This window comes from Eleutherodactylus coqui, chromosome 1, assembly GCF_035609145.1.
Source record: "Eleutherodactylus coqui strain aEleCoq1 chromosome 1, aEleCoq1.hap1, whole genome shotgun sequence".
In the NCBI taxonomy this organism is placed as follows: domain Eukaryota; kingdom Metazoa; phylum Chordata; class Amphibia; order Anura; family Eleutherodactylidae; genus Eleutherodactylus; species Eleutherodactylus coqui.
This window is the reverse complement of record NC_089837.1, coordinates 483,776,664-483,795,240: the sequence shown is the minus strand read 5'-3', so window position 1 is coordinate 483,795,240 and position 18,577 is coordinate 483,776,664. Positions and strand designations below refer to the sequence as shown.

The following is an 18,577-nucleotide window of genomic DNA, read 5'->3' as shown; positions in this document are numbered from 1 at the left end:
AGAGAGAGATCTCCCCTCCGTTCCTCCCTGCTCTCCCCAGCCGCTCCCCGCCTGCCCCCAGCAGCTGAATCTTCCGAGCCCGCAGGTACTCGCTAAGGGCAATGCTCGATCGAGTAATTGTCCTTAGCGAGTATGCTCGCTCATCTCTAATGTTTATATAAATGAGTTGAGTATAATCTACTATTATTTTTTGCTAATTTCACCCTGAGCTTGTGAAAAAGTCCATAGTAATTCCTGGTTCTGTTTATTTTCAAGTTCAAGAAGAACAGTAGATAAGTGCAGACTGTATAATAACCATCAGAGGGCGTCACGTCTGTGAGAGCTGTGTGAATTAATCAGAGGATGCATTTGCCCTTTGCAGCTTCTTTTCTCACAGTGTTGCTGGAAGGAATATAAATCTGATACAGGAAAACCATATTACTACAACTCACAGACGAAGGAGTCACGCTGGACCAAACCCAAAGCCTTAGAGGAATTAGAGGGTAAGGAGTATACAGTAGTGGGCAACAACAGCAAACATTAATTCTGAAGCCTATAGGTCCCAATTAGAGATGAGCGAGTATACTCACTAAGGCATGTTACTGGAGCGAGTAGTGCCTTAGCCGAGTATCTTCCCGCTCGTCTCTAAAGATTCGGGGGCCGGCGTGGGTGACAGGTGAGTTGCGGTGGGGAGCGGGCGGGAGAGAGGGAGAGGGAGATCTCCCCTCCGTTCCTCCCCGCCGGCCCCCGAATCTTTAGAGACGAGCAGGGAGATACTCGGCTAAGGCACTACTCGATTGAGTAATGTGCCTTAGCGAGTATACTCGCTCATCTCTAGTCCCAATATATGCTGGATTCTGTAAAGCTGTATTTTAGACATCTAGCTCTTTACCTGGTTGGTAGTAACTGCATATTTTGCTGCCCGTGGGTATTAATCTATTTAAGAGAAGGAGGAGGTTGAATGAATGTGGCTCTGTAGTTAGCCTTGTTACCTGACAACACTGGGGTCCTAGGTTCAAATCTCCTCAAGGACAAGAGCTGCATGGACTTTTAAAAACTCTATGCAGACATTGCTCTTGGTTAGTTTCGAACCTAGGACATTCTGCACTGTAAGGCTACAATGCTAACGACTGAGCCACCACGTTTGTTCTTTCTCCTTCCATCTCTGGGGACAAAACACAAAGAGAACATAGAAACTCTGTACAGATGTTGTCTTTGATCAGATTTGAACCTAGGACCCCAGCACTGCAAGGCAACACTGCTAACATCTGAGCCACCAGTCTTCTCCTTTCTTCTTCTGGAGACTGAAGAAGGAAAAGATGCATGGTGGCTCAGTAGCTAGCACTATTGCCTTGAGGTGCGTGCTGGGGTTCCAGGTTCAAATCTGACCAAGGGTAACTTCTGTATGGAGTTTGTGTATTCGCTTTGTGTTTCTTCTTTTTGTTGTTCTCCTGCTGAGATGGAAGAAAAAAAAAACAAGTATGGTGGTTTAGTTGTTAGCACTGCTGCCTTGCAGTATTGGTGCCCTAGATTGAAATCTGACCATGGGCGACATCTGTATGAAGGCAACAATGCTATCAACCGAGCCACCATGCTTGTACTTTTTTCTTCCATCTCTGGGGAAGGGGAAGAAGAAGAAACACCAAGAGAACATTGAACCTCCTCCCTCCTCGATTGCTTGCTTATCTCTATCTAGATTAAATACACATCCCAACTGAACACAGTTATATCCCCATGTCTCGGGCTACTTGAGCCCTTAGTCATAGTAAGCAACAATGGAGGCACTTTTTTTTAGGGTAGTATCAAAGTAGCATGTGAATCGGTGAGCTTGATATTCTCTGGGGGGCAGTCAGCAATCATATAACCAATCTGTGTGGAATTATGGTTGGAGACTAGCAGGGTTTTGGCCGCTATCTGTATTGCAGAGGGTAGTGTTTCTAACATGATCTAGCACATTAGTGCTGCCTTTCAATAATTTAAGACAAACACGCATTGTTCCCAAATTGCCTTTTCTTTTTGCTGGATTGACACTGGCATGATGTAACGGAACTACGCTGTGCAGATACACCCCCGCTTCATGCATTCAATAATCAATCCTGAAAAAGCAGATCAAGGTAAAACACATAACCAATCACTTTAAGCTGATGTCTATACAGGCGTAGTCAAAAAGACGGATCCAGCACTTTATTTCAATATTGCTGTCCTATATTGAAATAACAATAACGTACTTGAATAGGGAGGCATGGATGCGCTACACGATGGTACGGCGTTCAGGCCCCTGGGGGCCACAGAACACGGGTTTTCATTTTATGCTTTGGCCTCTGTAAGAGAGAGAGTAAAACCCAATTGCAAAATTGAACAGTAGCGTGGGAGAAGCAGAAAATCCATTTTCACGTCTTTCTTAGCCCAATTAGACTGCTGCTATAACTGAAGTAAGTAAAAGCTTACTTGAAGTTGCCTCCTTCTGCTACAATACATTCATGAAACCATTCGACAGTGCAGTGCAGGGCTGACGCTATCATTGTGGTAACTTGTCATGTTAAAGAACGACGAAGCGCTGATTCAGTCCAGATGCAATGCACTTGACTATTAAGAGCATGACCCAATCAGAAGTCAATGCAAGTTTCTGCGCGAAGATGTGGGTTGGAATTTGACACAATCGCCTCTTTGGATCTGTGTTCATTCCAGGGACTGTCAATGTGGATCGGTACCTGAATTCCCTGAAGGCATCGGTGGATGACTTCCCGGATGGTCTGCCCTATCGTAGAAGGCCACTTCAAGTACGCTTTCCTTACTTCGGTCCTGGCAGTGGTCCTACGGGACTGAGAGAGACGCGGAAAGCAGATTTCTGCTTCTCACATGCTGCTTTGTAACTTTCTCATTGCGTTTTACTCTCCATTAGAGATGAGCGAGTAGTGCCTTAGCCGAGTATCTTCCCGTTCGTCTCTAAAGATTCGGATGCCGGCGCGGGTGACAGGTGAGTTGCGGCGGGGAGCGGGGGGGGAGAGAGGGAGAGAGAGATCTCCCCTCCGTTCCTCCCCGCTCTCCCCCGCTGCTCCCCGCCCGTCGCCGGCTCCCGAATCTTTAGAGACGAGCGGGGAGATACTCGGCTAAGGCACTACTCGCTCATCTCTACTCTCCATCTCTTACAGGGACTACAACACAAAATTAAAATCCATGTTCTAGGTCCCGCAAGGACCCATGTGCCATACGGTTGTGTAGCTCATCCACACCTTCCTATTCAAATACGTTATTGTTCTTTAAATATAGGACACCAGTCTTGAGAAATAGTGGTGGATCCATCTTTTTGACTACACCCTGTACATAGTTAAGCAGGACTTCTTTGATAGACACCTATTTTCATCTCGCAAGAGATTACCCATGCAATGATGCGCCATGAGCGGTCTGATTGCAGGAAATATCCGTAGAAGATGTTTATTCAATTTCTGTGTTTTACTTTGCAGTGTTAATAAAGCAAGAGGAAGAAGCTGGGTGAGTTCTGTATATCAGATGAACTTCTTGTAAGGGGTTATTCTCTTTGGAGATAGTCATAGCTTATGTCGTAAATGGAATATTTCATCCAGTCATTGTGGGATGTTTTTTGTGCAGTTTATAGATTGCATATTGTATTTTAGAAAAGTTCTTCTTTTATGAAGTTCATCCATATAGAGATAGCTGTACTTTAAAAAAAGTAGATGTGCAACTATTGTACTGTACACGCCAATTATGTGACGCTTATGGCACAGAGTGGGACAGTGCTTGCCTGCCTAGGATGGTTTTAGAAAAAGTAGGCAGAAACTGAAGACGAACCCAGACTGGTCTGCTCTGAACCTCAGGCTCCTAGTAAACGCTCGTGCGCAACCACCACCTCCCCACTCGTGTGCAGCCGTTCACACACCTCTACTCGTGCACAACCGCTCATTTATATATATATATATATATATATATGCTCACAGACTTACTACTCTCGCTCAATCACCAAATTATGCTTCACGTACACCCCACACGCAGACCCTTACACTGTTTTACTTCACTTACACACTCACACTCCTACACCCCCTCACTTAGTCACAGTCACACACTTAGACCCAGGGGCGTAACTATAGGGGGTGCAGGGGATGCGGTTGCACCCGGGCCCAGGAGCCTTGAGGGGCCCATAAGGCCTCTCTTCTCTATATAGGGAGCCCAGTATTATGAATAAAGCATTATAGTTGGGGGCCCTGTTACAGATTTTGCAGTGGGGCCCAGAAGCTTCAAGGTACACCCCTGCTTAGACCCACACAGACACCCTAAGACACACACACACTAGACACACACACACTAAGTCACACATTTAGACAGACAGAATATACTTATCCACTCTGGTCAGCAGCTCCCCTGCAGCTCCGATGACGTCACCTGCAGTCTTGGCGCCAGGACTTCTCTTCCAGGGACCGCGCTCTCTGGCCTCCTGCCGCTCCGCTAACTGCTTCTCCTCTTCTGGCCTCCTGCCGCTCCGCTAACTGCTTCTCCTCTTCTGTCTCCTCTTCAGCCGCTGGACATATCCTTCCAGCGGCTCTTCTCGTCTTCTTGCGGCTCTGGTGCCGCTCCGGCGTTCTCTCGCTCCCGCTCTCTGCTCCCCAGGCTCCCACAGACGTCACTTCCTGTGTATGGACGTGACTTGCAGAATGTCCTCAGCAGAAATTTCCATTCCAAATTCCACAGCATTTCAGCATCCAAAAAGCAGTCAAAATCTGCCCCCTGTCTATTTTGAAACAGTCCTGCCCCCTGACGTGTTGGCACTTTGCAACAAATAAGTGAGCTTTGGATTGCAGTTTGGGCACTCTGTCTCTAAAAAGGTTCGCCATCACTGTTATAGGTTGAATATCTAGATAGGAATACCTCTTCAACACTGACGACATATATTGTTCAAATCGGGGCTGACATCATCATTTTATGAGTGAGAAATTATCATTTTGTGTCATTACAACCGTTTCGGCATCTGGAATTATAAAGTGTTGTGAAATAAAAAGCAACTATTTGAAACAGACTTTGTGGAAATGCTTACAGAATTGATCAAGAAAGTAAATCTGCAGCTTCCAGTCCTCGCTCCACAGCAGCTTCCACTGACAATGAAATGACACCCACTGAGGAGGTAACTGTGGTACCGCCGCCGAGTCTACCAGAGCCAGCTGACACCGCCGAGACAGAAACGTCACAAGAGGATGCTACATTTAACCAGAGTGAGATTATTAACAGGTGAGATCATTGATGTGTTAGCAGCATGCTTCTATGTAAGTACCCCCAGGTAAGTTGTCCATTATTAGTTTTGTGTTGGGCTTTTTGCTCACCAAAATAAATAAATGGCATGCTTGGATGTAAGACAAATCACACAAAGCAATCCACAAAACGCACGATGCATAGTGAGGCTGTCTGTAGTGAAACAACATAATTAGCTTTATTAAATAGTGTCTTAGAATGCTACAACAGGAGTGTTAGCGGACAATGGGGACACTTGGATTTTGCTGCTAATTGCCGGCCTGCACCTGATCTGGCACCTTCAGCCTGGCAAATAGCAGTACATTTTGAACATTTGCCAGCATTCAAACATTGGTGGCCTATACCTGGTGAATGGGCTGAGCTGCAGTGAAGCTATGGTGCGGTTTCAGCAGTTGCGTCCCATTCTTTCTGATGAACATTGGGAGTCTTACCAGTCACGCATTGATGCCCTTACCTAAAGATAGAAAATCAATGTCCCAGAAGACCTGTTTAGGGATTCAGTCATCAGGTGCTGAAATGTTTCAGACTAAATGCACTGTGACGTTTGACTCAGACCTGAGCTCTAAGTCATGAAGCCTCTCTCGGCCCATTGCATGAAGATTGACAGTTCTCTCACCGTTTGTGTATAGAGAGAGAACAAGTAGTCGTTAGCACTTTCATACACGGCTGCTGTCAGGCTCTGCACGTTTTATGCTTTAGAACCTGCAGTGACATCACCATCATGTGATCAGGGGCGGAGCATGAGAAGCACTCACACACACACTCACGGACAAGTCGTCGTTAGCACTTTGACTAGTTATTAGTATAATTTATAATATCAGTGTTTCTGGTGCTGCAATGCCCCACTTATAATATAGTATAGTGAATGACCTCATCACAAGTAACTCACTTGAGGACTAGGGATGAGCGAGTATACTCGCTAAAGCACTACTCGCTCGAGTAATGTGCTTTAGACAAGTATCTCCCTGCTCGTCCCTGAAGATTCAGGAGCCGCCGCAGCTGACAGGTGAGTTGCGGCGGGGAGCAGGAGAGAGCGGGCGGGAGAGAGGGAGAGAGAGATCTCCCCTCCGTTCCTCCCCGCTCTCCCCCGCAGCTCCCCGTCCGCCGCCGGCCCCCGAATCTTCAGGGACGAGCAGGGAGATACTCGTCTAAAGCACATTACTCGAACGAGTAGTGCTTTAGCGAGTATACTTGCTCATCCCTATTAAGGACCTTTGATGACGTTTGGAGTTTGTCAAAATATTGAAGAGCCTGTGAGGATGTCACCATCATGTGATCAGGGGCAGAGCTCCCGCGATTCAGCTGCTCACTTAGATGAAACATTGACTGGGATGAAGGACCTGTGATGACGTCACCGTCATGTGATCAGGGGCGGAGCATGTAACGCACTCCATGAAGGACCTGTGATGACATCACCATCATGTGATCAGGGGCAGAGCATGTAACTCACTTACGAACAAGTGGTAGTTAGTACTTTGACTAGTAATTATTAGGACATTATAGTAGAAGTATTTCTGGTGGTACGTCACACTCACAGTAGCTTGATTACCACAAAAGACAAGCACAGCTTAGCTCCTCCCACAGCAGTGACATCACCACAGTTCCTTCAGCCCACTGGATCTCTGTGGTAGGTCAATGTGTTCTGTCAGGACTGCTGAGTTGTATAGGAAATTATAGTACCAGTGTTTTTGTTGGCGCAATGCGCCACACAGCTCTGCTACGTGGTACATGCATTATGATCCCCCACATCACACACAGCTCTACTACACCCCACCCATGACACACACAGCTTTGCTCCTCCCACAGCAGTGACATCACCACAGATAGGTTGTTGTCTTCTGTCAGGACTGCTGAGTGTCTGAGATAATAACGGCTTAGCTGTATTCTCAGTGTGTTATTTTTGTCCTCCACTTCCAAGAGCCCTAACTGTGTTATTCTTCTGTTGGTCAGACTCTGTGTTTTATATATGTTGTAGGACCTTCGATGGCGTCACCAGGGGGTGGAGCAATGACATCAGCAGGGGTGGAGCATGAGAAGCACTCACACACATACATTAAGACAAGTGGTAGTTAGTAGTTTGACTGTCAACCCCAGAGACACAGAGCTTAGCTCTGACTCAAAACTTCAAAATGTATTTATTCTGTAACACTGCAGCGTTTCAGAATAAAACAAGCACGGAGGCAACAGGCATCCCTGCCCCAGGCTCATGCTGCCTGTGGTTCGGCTAGCATGAACCTGGTGAAAGGATCGCTTTAGTTGCGTATTAAAAAAAAAAAATTAGAAACCCGTAAAACTGCAGTTTATTTCTTATTAATTTGTGCAGCAGTCATTCCCATGAAAATCCATGAATCGTACATCGGTGGAGGTCGCTTCTCTTTACTTGTTTCCAAAAGCACTTCGGATTTTTTTTCTCCTTTGGAAAATCCATCACAGTTAGAGATGAGCGCACATATTCGTTTAGGGCAATTTTGCACTCGAGTATCGCTTTTTTCGAGTAACTGACTACTCGGGCGAAAAGATTCGGGGGGCGCCAGGGGGCGGGGTGGTGAAGCGGGGGGTAGCAGTGGGGAACAGGGCTGGAGCTCTTTCTCTCTCCCCCCCCCCCCCCCCCGCTCACCACCGGTGCCCCCCGTATTTTTTCGCCCGAGTAGTCAGTTACTCGAAAAAAGCGGTGCTCGAGTGCGAAATCGCCCTAAACGAGTACACTCGCTCATCTCTAATCACAGTTGCACTGACGCCAGATGTGAAGAATGCAGCTCCGAGCTGGACTTCTCCAGACTGTGTACTCTGTACTTTTCTTCCAGCCTCCAGGTCAGCCCTCTGACAATCCTCGATGCGCCGCAGTTGATGGGGCAGAGCTATAAAAATGTCATAAAGGAAGACTGTCTTTCTTGTCCACTGCCACTAATCACAGAGAGGCTTTCATTTTCAAGGCCAGAGTACGAACTAAAAATTTTGCTGTGATTGGTTTGCAAAAAAGAATTGTCAGAAATCTGCCCCGTTAACTGCAGGACACAGAGCCTTGTCAGAGTGCTGGTCATGTGACCTGGAGGCAGGAAAAAAAAAGTGCAGAATATACAGCCTGGAGGCGATTTAACTAAACTGGATTATTTACAGCAGAGGTCAGTGATGCTGTGATGGATTTCTTTAGGAAATGAAGTGCTTCTTTGAATCACTCTTTATAACAACCTGCTTGACACGGGTATGTGCAGCTGTAATGTATGCACCCGTTTATCCGCATGAATGGGTGGACGCTTGAATCAATTTCAGTTTATTTTTTGCTTGTTGTTTTGCAGTGATAGCTTGCAAATGGAAGATAGCAAAATGGAACCAGAAAAACGATTTTATCACTGGAGTACAAAAGAAGAAGCTAAGCAATTATTTAAAGAACTTCTAAAGGATAAGGTAAGACTAGTAATTATTAGGAAATTATAGTACCAGTGTTTCTGGTGGTGCATCACACACACAGTAGATTGATTACCACACAAGACAAACACAGCTTGGCTCCTCCCACAGCAGTGACATCACCACAGGTCATTCAGCCCACCGGATCTCTGTGGTGGAGGTAGGTCAGTGTGTTGTGTCAGGACTAGAGATGAGCGAGCGTACTCGGATAAGCACTACTCGCTCGAGTAATTGGCTTTATCCGAGTATCGCTGTGCTCGGGGCTAAAGATTCGGGTGCCGCTGCGGCTGACAGGTGAGTCGCAGCGGGGAGCAGGGGAGAGCGGGCGGGAGAGAGGGAGAGAAAGATCTTACCTTCGTTCCTCCCCGCTCTCCCCTGCAGCTCCCCGCTCCGTGCCGGCACCCGAATCTTTAGCCCCGAGCACAGCGATACTCGGATAAAGCAAATTACTCGAGCGAGTAGTGCTTATCCGAGTACGCTCGCTCATCTCTAGTCAGGACCGCTGAGTTGTGTCTGACATAATAACGTTAAGTTGTATTCTCATTTCGTTATTTTTGTCCTCCCCTTCCAAGAGCCCTAACTGTGTTGTTCTTCTGTTGGTCAGACTCTGTATTTTATATATGTTGTAAGACCTTCAATGATGTCACCGGGGGAGGAGCAATGACATCACCAGGGGTGGAGCATAAGAATCACACACACACACACACATACATACGCACAGACAAGTGGTCGTTAATAGTTTGATATACAGGAGGCCGGCTGTGAAACATTTCTGGACCCCTTGTAAAGTGGTTGTATCTAAGCTGTATCTAAAAGACTACACTAGCAATAGAACCATATGATTGCCCTGGAATCTATTTTCCAGGAGTGTAAATTAACATAATAAGTATAAACAGCCAATACTCTTAATTCTCCTGGATTACAATTGGAGTGTAATATTGGCTTTCTTGCAACCTCTTACAGAAGATGAGTTCTCAACTGAATATGATGCACCGCTCTTCAGAGACCCTTTACATTCACAGTGTTCTGTAATCTACTTGTCTGCACAGATGGCTTATTTTTTGCTCATAAATTCAATTAAATAATAGTTTTTATTCTTTTGATTAAAAATCAATGTTTTTGAGTTGGCATGCTCAGTTAAATGACATCTCTTATATCATAGATCCAAAATATCATAGGTTTAGTTGTTCTTACCCCCATAAAGGACAAATTATATCATTTGAGTTACTACTTGTTTAGGGTGTTCCGTCTAATGCATCATGGGAGCAAGCAATGAAAATGATTATAAATGATCCACGGTATAGGTAAGTGATTTATTTCTATGTTTCTAAATTGCATGTAATATTTTTTTTAATGGATCTTGCATTTTAGAAAAACTTTGTACAAGTTGGAAGATTATTTTTTTTATTACAATGTCTTTGTAAACTTTTTCCATATAAGTCTGTTAGTGAGCATTAATATATTAGTGCTATTCATTAATACTAAGTAAAGCACTATTTTTTTATTTTTTCCCCCCTTTGTTATTATAATGGATGATTTTTCATTGGTTACTTGAGAAATTATCTTAAAGGTGTTTTTAGTGCTTCTAAACATACAAGGTGTCACATGCATATCAGCTAACATAAGGAGAAACCACATACTCTGCTTTCTAATCACCTGAAGCTCTGGCACTGCCAGTCTAGTGGTCCCACACTGGTATTTGCTTACATTGCTCTGGCGATGAATTGACATGCAGACATCAAAATATATACACCCCCTAAATACAGATGTATACTCACATATATAGAAACACACAGTTATACTTACTCATTTCTCCCCCCCCCCCCCCTCCCGTGTATCTGGATGGATCTCAGTTCTGAAGACATATTCGGCACCTGGCTGTCTGCTACAATTGCCGTGTTAAGAGGTTGAGCTTTACAATGTAGTTGTGTTTTCCTATCATTTAAACCATTTAGGACCAAGCACTGTAAATTTAGGGTGCTTAGTCCTAGGCTTTAAACCCAGCCGATTGTAAAAATACGGCTTGGGTTTAAAGCCTCTGCTTCTGCAATCAAGCAGGAGCATGTCGGGTTATCAGCTGTTGTCAGCTGTTAGTCACAGCTGATAACCTGGAGGAGAAGGCCTTCTTCTTTCCCAAGTGCATAGCGCTCATTGAGCGCTATGTACTAAGAAGTGAAAGTATAACTTCCACTACACGAGTTGGCAGTCACGTGACCACTGGGATCCCCTGGCACATTGGAGCTACAGGGTCCTAGCAGACCCTGATCAGCTCTGCCAGTGACTATTGTCACTACAGGGGATGTTTTTTCTGTAACTGGGGCTCCTATGGATGCGGCTCCATATTGGACATCAATAGAGAACTATGTGAGGGGGGAGATCACAGATAAAGCAATATCTCTGCAGCTTTGAACTGCTGGAATACCCCTTTAGACCCTTAACTCTATAGGATGTAATTTTACGTCCTTGGCACATGATGGCACATGGTAAACTTACGGCCTGTAGATGGCACGGGCTCAAAAGTGAGTCCACATTATACTCAGTGGGAGCTGACTACCCGCTGTAGCGGCAGGAACTGGTGAGAAAACTAGTCCCCGCTGTCAATCCCTTACATGCCAGATGTAAATCGTGGCATGTAAAGGGTTCACAGCGGGAGCGTGCTCCCACTGTGAGTGAGCTATTGGTCCTCTACTATGTAAACACAGAGGGCTCATGGGCTACCATGGCAATTAGATACCAGACTATGGTGTCCGGGCCTGCCTTGACCTGTGATTGCAATTGTAAGCAATAATTGCATTGCAGCACAGGAGTACTGTAATGCATTATCATAGCAATTATAGCTTCCTTGGTTCAAGTCCTCTACAGGGGCATAAAATTGTAAAAATAAATAATTAAAAAACACGTAAAAAAATAGTAACAAAAAAATAGTAACAAAAAAACACCTTTTTTGTGCAATTTGCTCTCTTTGTCTAAAAAGAAAAAGAAAAAACACAAATTTGGTATCATTACATCTGTAACAACCTGTACAATAAATTGAACTCTATTTAACCTGCACGGCAAAAAATGTGAAAAAATAAATGAACAACAGGGTCAAAATACTTATTTTGTCCATTTCGCCTACCAAAAAACACATTAAGGCCTCAGTCACACGGGCGCATCGGCACCCGTACACCGGCGCCGATGCGCCCGTGTGACTGTCAGTGAGAAGACGGCCGTCTCTCTGCAGTGCTGCTGAAAGGACACATGACCGGTAAGGGAGCCCGTCACATGTTCTTTCCTTCGGCGCTGCAGAGAGACGGCCGTCTTCAGATACGTCCGTCTCCTTCCTGCAGTCACACGGGCGCATCGGCGCCGGTGTACGGGTGCCGATGCGCCCGTGTGACTGAGGCCTAAGATAGATCAAAAAAGTTGCTTGCACCCCAATATGGTAACAATAAAAACTAAAGCTCGTCATGCAATAACAAGCCCTCACAGAGCTCGGTCAAAGAAAACGTTCTGGGACTTTGATGCAATAAAAATAATAATTAAAAAAAAAAGTATTTTTGTTGTGCAAAAATGGAAAACCTAAATGTGTGTGTGTGTGTATGTATGTATGTATGTATGTATATATATATATATATATATATATATATATATATACTAGCTAATATACCCAGCCTTGCCCAAATTAATTTGATACTGGTGTTCACGTGTTGTTTGCATGGAAAATTGTATGAAGTCAAAGTTACTTTGACTTCAGCAATACATTATATTTAACACCCAATCACAGCGCAGCTTTATTGTTACCTCAGCAGTATAATATATAACAACCAATCACAGCGCAGCTTTCATATTACCTCAGCAGTCTGATATATAACAACCAATCACAGCGCAGCTTTCCTGTTACCTCAGCAGTATAATATATAACAACCAATCACAGCGTAGCTTTCATATTACCTCAGCAGTAAATTATATAACAACCAATCACAGCGCAGCTTTCATGTTACCTCAGCAGTAAATTATATAACAACCAATCACAGCGCAGCTTTCATGTTACCTCAGCAGTAAGTTATATAACAACCAATCTCATCACAGCTTTCATGTTTGTACGACAAATTTCATGTTTGTACGACATCGGGGAATTAGAGAATTAGATTCGGTATATTACACAGCGGCGCCAATACTTTTGCGCTTAGCATTAAATTTGCGAGTTGTGACCCATTTACTTTTCCTATTTAACACCTAAAGAATGATCATCCCAAATTTCTTGTTTGTACGACATCGGGAAGTTAGAGAATTAGATTTTGTACATTACACAGGGGCGCCAGTACTTTTCACTTAGCATTGAATATGCGGCTAAAAATTACTTGATATTGATGAATATAAAGATACACGCTAGCGTTCTGAACAACTGAGACATCTTTGCATGCAGCATCCCCCACTTTGTCTAGTTTGCTAGTAATATACGCTCTTGTTGGGTCATTTTAATGCATTTTTATACAGTACACTGCCGAAGCTGAGTGAGAAGAAGCAGGCATTCAATGCGTACAAGTCCCAGCGCGAAAAAGAAGAGAAGGAGGAAACCAGACTCAGGGCTAAGGAGGCCAAAGAGAAGCTGCAGAACTTCTTAGAGCAGCACGAAAAGATGACATCAACCACACGATACAGGTACCAAAGTCTTATGGCCCCGTTGGAAACAAAATTGCCAAGGCCAACTTTTTAAATTAATTAGTTGCAACTTTTTATATAGCAACTTTTATCATATAAAGTGCTGATATGGTTTCCACCACTAGGAGTGAAGATGCAGAATATAAGAACTCCTATAAGGATTAATGTTCTCGTTTAATTTCAATGTTTTTCAGCATCTTAAGGCTCCCTGTCCACAACCGTGAATTTGCCGGCGGTAAATCGCCAGTGAATCACGAGTGCAGAAGCATTGCGATTCTCCGCTCGCGGCAGGCAATTCGCAGCATGCTGCAAATTGTCCCATTTCTACTAGATAGGGCTGACTGGCGGAGATTCGGCGGCGGCTCCTGCTTCCGGGTGGTGGCTCCTGCGGCGAAGATCTGCCGCGGGACTTTGCAACGCCCGTGGACAGCCGGCCTTAAGCTTTATTCTGCAACAAACACTGTCTCTTACCAACATACCCAATAAACATCTGCATCTGTACATAACTCATCACAGATCTTTGCTCCAATACATATTAATAACCAAAGCAAAGAACAAGAGCATATCGCTCACAGAAAATCCAATCCTTTATCATAAATACTCCACAAATATGGATCCCATCTTAAAAATCTAACCAAGGACAACATCTGCATGGAGTTTGTCAGGGTGAATTCAAGTAATATGGTTCAGGTTATACTCATTAGGGCTTATTCACACATCCGTATATCGGTCGGGTTTTCACGCCCGGGTGATATACTGTGTCCCTTTCTGCAGGGCGGGCCGAGCCGGGAGTAGTGCACTGAGCTCTCGCCCCCTACCACTGTTTACAATGGAATGGGTGGGGCTAGGTTCCACCTCGCCCCCTTCCATTGCAAATAGTGGAGAAGGGCGAAGGAGGGGCCTCCTCTCCCTGCAGAATGGGACACTGTATATCGAGCGGGTGTGAATAAGCCCTTACCATCTTTTATTTCTACTTAACTTCTTTCATCCACTAGTTGACACACCAGCTTACCCCAGAATTACAAGCCATCTTGTTTCATGGATGGGACCTTTTTTTGCCCTGTTTTCTCCCAGAACGCAATGTGAATTATTCAGGACGGTTAGGACGCATGCACACAGCAGAGCAGGAATCCATCCCTGGCAGCAGCGGTGTCCGCGCGTACCTGCTTTCTTCATCTGTACTGCGGATGGTCCACACACCTTGCTGTACAGACTTTTTCTTTAATCTCCCGCTTTTCCCACAGAATCCGTGGCCCATCTGCAAGGTCAGAAGGCTTCCATTGACTTCAATGGAAGCCGACCTTGGGGACACCGCAGGTAAATGGAGCATGCTGCGATTTTTCATCCGCGAGTGGAAACCGCAATTGATTACCGCTCGTGTGCATAAAGAATCACTTTTGTATTGCATGCTATGGGCGGTATTTGCTCCGGATTCACGGAAATCTACAATTTAAAATCCGTCTGTGCGCGTTCACCATCTTTTAAGAAACTACAATCCATGCTGCGAGAAACAGATCTAAACCCTTGTACTGCATAGTAACCCTTTCCAATCCAATTTTCTTGCCACCCTCAGACTCTCCAACGCTTATGTATTTTTGGGCTGGAAAGCGCGTTGTGAATTCCTCGGAATTACCCAACAAAAACATAAAAATGAACAGTTATGATGATTTTATTAGCAAATTTTTGAAAATTACATATGAGTTATAAGTGTTTCATATGAGATCATTTCTAATAAACCTGTAAATATATATATAGATAGATAGATATTACATACATTTACATAATAATACTCTATTAATTTCCAATTTCTCTAATGATATATATCTATCTCATATCTATATCTATCTATCTATCTCATATCTATCTATCTATCTATCTATCTATCTATCTATCTATCTATCTATCTAATATCTCATATCTATCTATCTCATATCTATCTATCTATCTATCTAATATCTCATATCTATATATCTATCTCATATCTCATATCTATCTATCTATCTCATATCTATATCTATCTATCTATCTATCTATCTCATATCTATCTCCTATCTATCTATCTAATATCTATCTATCTATCTATCTATCTATCTATCTATCTATCTATCTATCTATCTATCTATCTATCTATCTATCTAATATCTCATATCTATCTATCTATCTATCTATCTATCTATCTATCTCATATCTCATATCTCATATCTATCTATCTATCTCATATCTATATCTATCTATCTATCTCATATCTATCTCCTATCTATCTATCTATCTATCTATCTATCTATCTATCTATCTATCTATCTATCTATCTATCTATCTATCTATCTATCTATCTCTGTAATGCAGTGCCATACAGAGGTATCCTATAACTGCATACAATGTGTATAGCTCTGACATCAGACATCGGAGCTTTCCTGCGCATACTGTAATATACATATGCAGAAGAGAACTCTGACATCAGACCTCTCTTCTACATAGTATTAGAAACATGTGTCGGACCTCGCCCAGCATGGAAGCTATGCAGGGAAATCTCAATGTCGGATGAGGTCCGACACTGGATTGGAAAGGTTTAAGAAAATCATTCATTTTACAGATACCAACCACCCGTAACCCTTGTTTTTATGCAGTTGTGTCCCAAGATGCTAAATGTATTGATTTTTATTGAAGTCTAAGTAGCTGCTTCCATCTTTATTGGCGTCTCCAGTGTAACTGCTCTTTCCACTTTTCTTGTTTAAAACAAAAAATGATGGCAACCTAATCGCCTATAATGTAGGGTTAATGAGGTTGTCCAAGATTTTTTTTTGAGACTTTTCCTATTGATTGGTGGGGGTCGGCTGCCCATGATATCCGCCAATCAGCTGATTCCCAGCACCGCTGTCAGTATGGACTGCGCTGGAAGCAGATAGCGCTGTCCACGCTGCTCCCATGGAATTCAACTGTGGACTAACTATCATGAAAATCAGAAAAGTCCCAAAAGTCGTGGACAACCCCATTTTAGGGGTCTAATTTGACTTAGCCATGATGAACAACTTAAGAATTTGGCCATTGATACCATCTCACGTTTCATACTCTTCAAACATGGATTTAGTCAAGCATGTGTTTATACAATGATGGAAGCGGAAGATTCTCTAAGTATTCCGGCAGATGTGAGAAGCTGATGTGGAGGGCCATTTTGGGTGTGCGAATGACATACAAAGCAGCCCCATGAGATCTAATATGCCTTACAATGGTAACTGTTTGGAACCAAAGACAGGAAAACTGAGCTTCTAAAGGGGTGGCTGTGTATAGTGAGCTGCATTAGTGAAATCCGTGTTGTCTCTGTTTTTTATTACTCCAACAATGTCAGCAAGTGTGTGTGTTTTTGTAGAAAAGCTGAGCAAATGTTTGGAGAACAAGAAGTGTGGTCGGTCGTTCCAGAAAGAGATCGCAAAGAAATTTACGACGATGTGCTCTTCTTTCTTGCAAAAAAAGAAAAGGTGACTAGTTTTATATATCGCACAGCAAACTGATTTGTGATCATTTTTTATACTTTTTGACTTTTTTGTGCTTTTTCTACTTTTTAGGCCTCCTTCCCATGAACGGATTTCCGCCGCGTAATTCGCGGCGGAAATCCGTTGCGTTGCCCGCAGCTATTAACCTGTCCTCACCCGCGGCATGCTCTATTTGCCGCGGGTGTATGCGCGGACGGCTTCCATTGTACCACAGCGGAAGATATCATGAAAACGCTTCCCTGCCCACTGCCGCCGCGTCATGTGACGTGGTGGGCGTGTCACATGACGTGGCGGAGGTGGGCGGGGAAGCGTCATGCGGGAGCGAGGACGCCGGATCCGCAGGTAAGTATTGGGTCTCCTGGGGGGTGCCGTGACGGGCTCCGCCGCGGAATTTCGCGGCGGAGCCCGTCACGGCAGTGTGCAGCCGGCCTTAGTGCAGTATGATCTCTATGTGGTGTTTTCTGAATGCTTTTTTTTTTTTCATTAAGCCCATTTTGCAAAACATGCATTAAAAACCCAACAATGTTTTGTGCATTGCAGTTTTGAAATATAGTACTGTACTACACAGTGGCCATTCATATATATAGGTAACCGTGTAATATATGGTTACAACAAATGTCATGGCCGGAGCTGGCCCCAGTAGTAATAATGGCCACCAGAAGTAATAGTGGCCTCTAGTGGTCCCAGTAGTAATGGTCCTCTCAATAATAATAGTGCCCCAGGCAGCAACCCCACCATGAATTACTTTACCTCACTCCATAGTTCCAGTCTGGCCTCTGCTGATTATCAGAGACTCTGACCTGTGAACTTCCTACTCAACATCTGCATTACTGCACTTACTGTACGCATCGCAGACACCTAGGGAGACGGGTCAGAGGTCACAGTCTCTGATAGTCAGCGACGTCTAGACCCAGAGCTACAGAGTGAGGTAAAGAACTTTGTGGTGGGATTGGCGGTCCTACTGATCAGTTAGAGCACAAGAGCTCTTTGCCTGATCATTATGGAAGCAGTCAGAGGTGTCTGGCACTGCCGAACCCTCCTGACGTCACACCAAAGAGCGCACATACTTTTTAGCACGATTTATTTATTTTTTTGCTCAAAAGTGCATCTTTTAGTCTAAAAAATACAGTAAATGTCTAAGTGTCCACAGCATTTACAGCCCAGTTACAGCGTACATGGAAGCAAAGTTAATTTTACATCTATCTAGGAACAAGCAAAGCAGCTGAGGAAACGCAATGTTCAAGCACTGAAAAATATCTTGGATAATATGAGCAATGTTGGCTTCCAAACAACATGGTCAGAGGCCCAGCAGTACCTAATGGACAATCCAATGTTTGCTGAGGATGAAGAACTACAGAGTGAGTATATAACACAAGGGGTGTATCTGTGGGAGAGTGGAGCATTCAATGGTGGCCGCTTTTATTAAGGGATATATGCTTAGTGGTGTAGTCACTGGTCTTGACTGTCTTCTAGATATGGATAAAGAAGATGCACTCATTTGTTTTGAGGAGCACATCCGAGCTCTGGAAAAAGACGAAACTGAAGAAAAAGAAAAAAGTAGGCTTCGCGAACGGCGCCAGCAACGTAAAAATCGTGAATCTTTCCAGGTACATCCTAAATAGGTCTTAAGGGCTCAGTCACACGGGCGTTTTGATGGGCATTTTTTCCGCACGTAAAAATGTGAGTGGTCACATTTGCGAACTTTACATGCGGAAAAACGCCTGCAGCGAAAAGTGTAGGACGTCGGTTCACAGAACGCATGTAACTGCGGCAAACCAGTGTTTTGTGTATGTGAAACC

General features: G+C 44.0%; 1 protein-coding gene across 5 annotated transcripts in view; it reads left to right on the top strand.

The window, feature by feature from the left end:
* Window positions 1–18,577, top strand: part of PRPF40B (pre-mRNA processing factor 40 homolog B) — a 97,361-nt gene that overhangs the window by 47,731 nt on the left and 31,053 nt on the right. For 4 of the 5 annotated variants that reach the window (XM_066585921.1, XM_066585909.1, XM_066585902.1 and 1 more), the window contains exons 8-16: window positions 362–482; window positions 3,444–3,471; window positions 5,029–5,217; window positions 8,535–8,643; window positions 9,883–9,947; window positions 13,123–13,287; window positions 16,655–16,763; window positions 17,986–18,136; window positions 18,228–18,385. In XM_066585921.1, the coding sequence (XP_066442018.1) occupies window positions 362–482; window positions 3,444–3,471; window positions 5,029–5,217; window positions 8,535–8,643; window positions 9,883–9,947; window positions 13,123–13,287; window positions 16,655–16,763; window positions 17,986–18,136; window positions 18,228–18,385 (1,095 nt within the window). The remainder of the gene's footprint in view (window positions 1–361; window positions 483–3,443; window positions 3,472–5,028; window positions 5,218–8,534; window positions 8,644–9,882; window positions 9,948–13,122; window positions 13,288–16,654; window positions 16,764–17,985; window positions 18,137–18,227; window positions 18,386–18,577) is intronic. The other variant, XM_066585914.1, reaches the window with a different exon arrangement.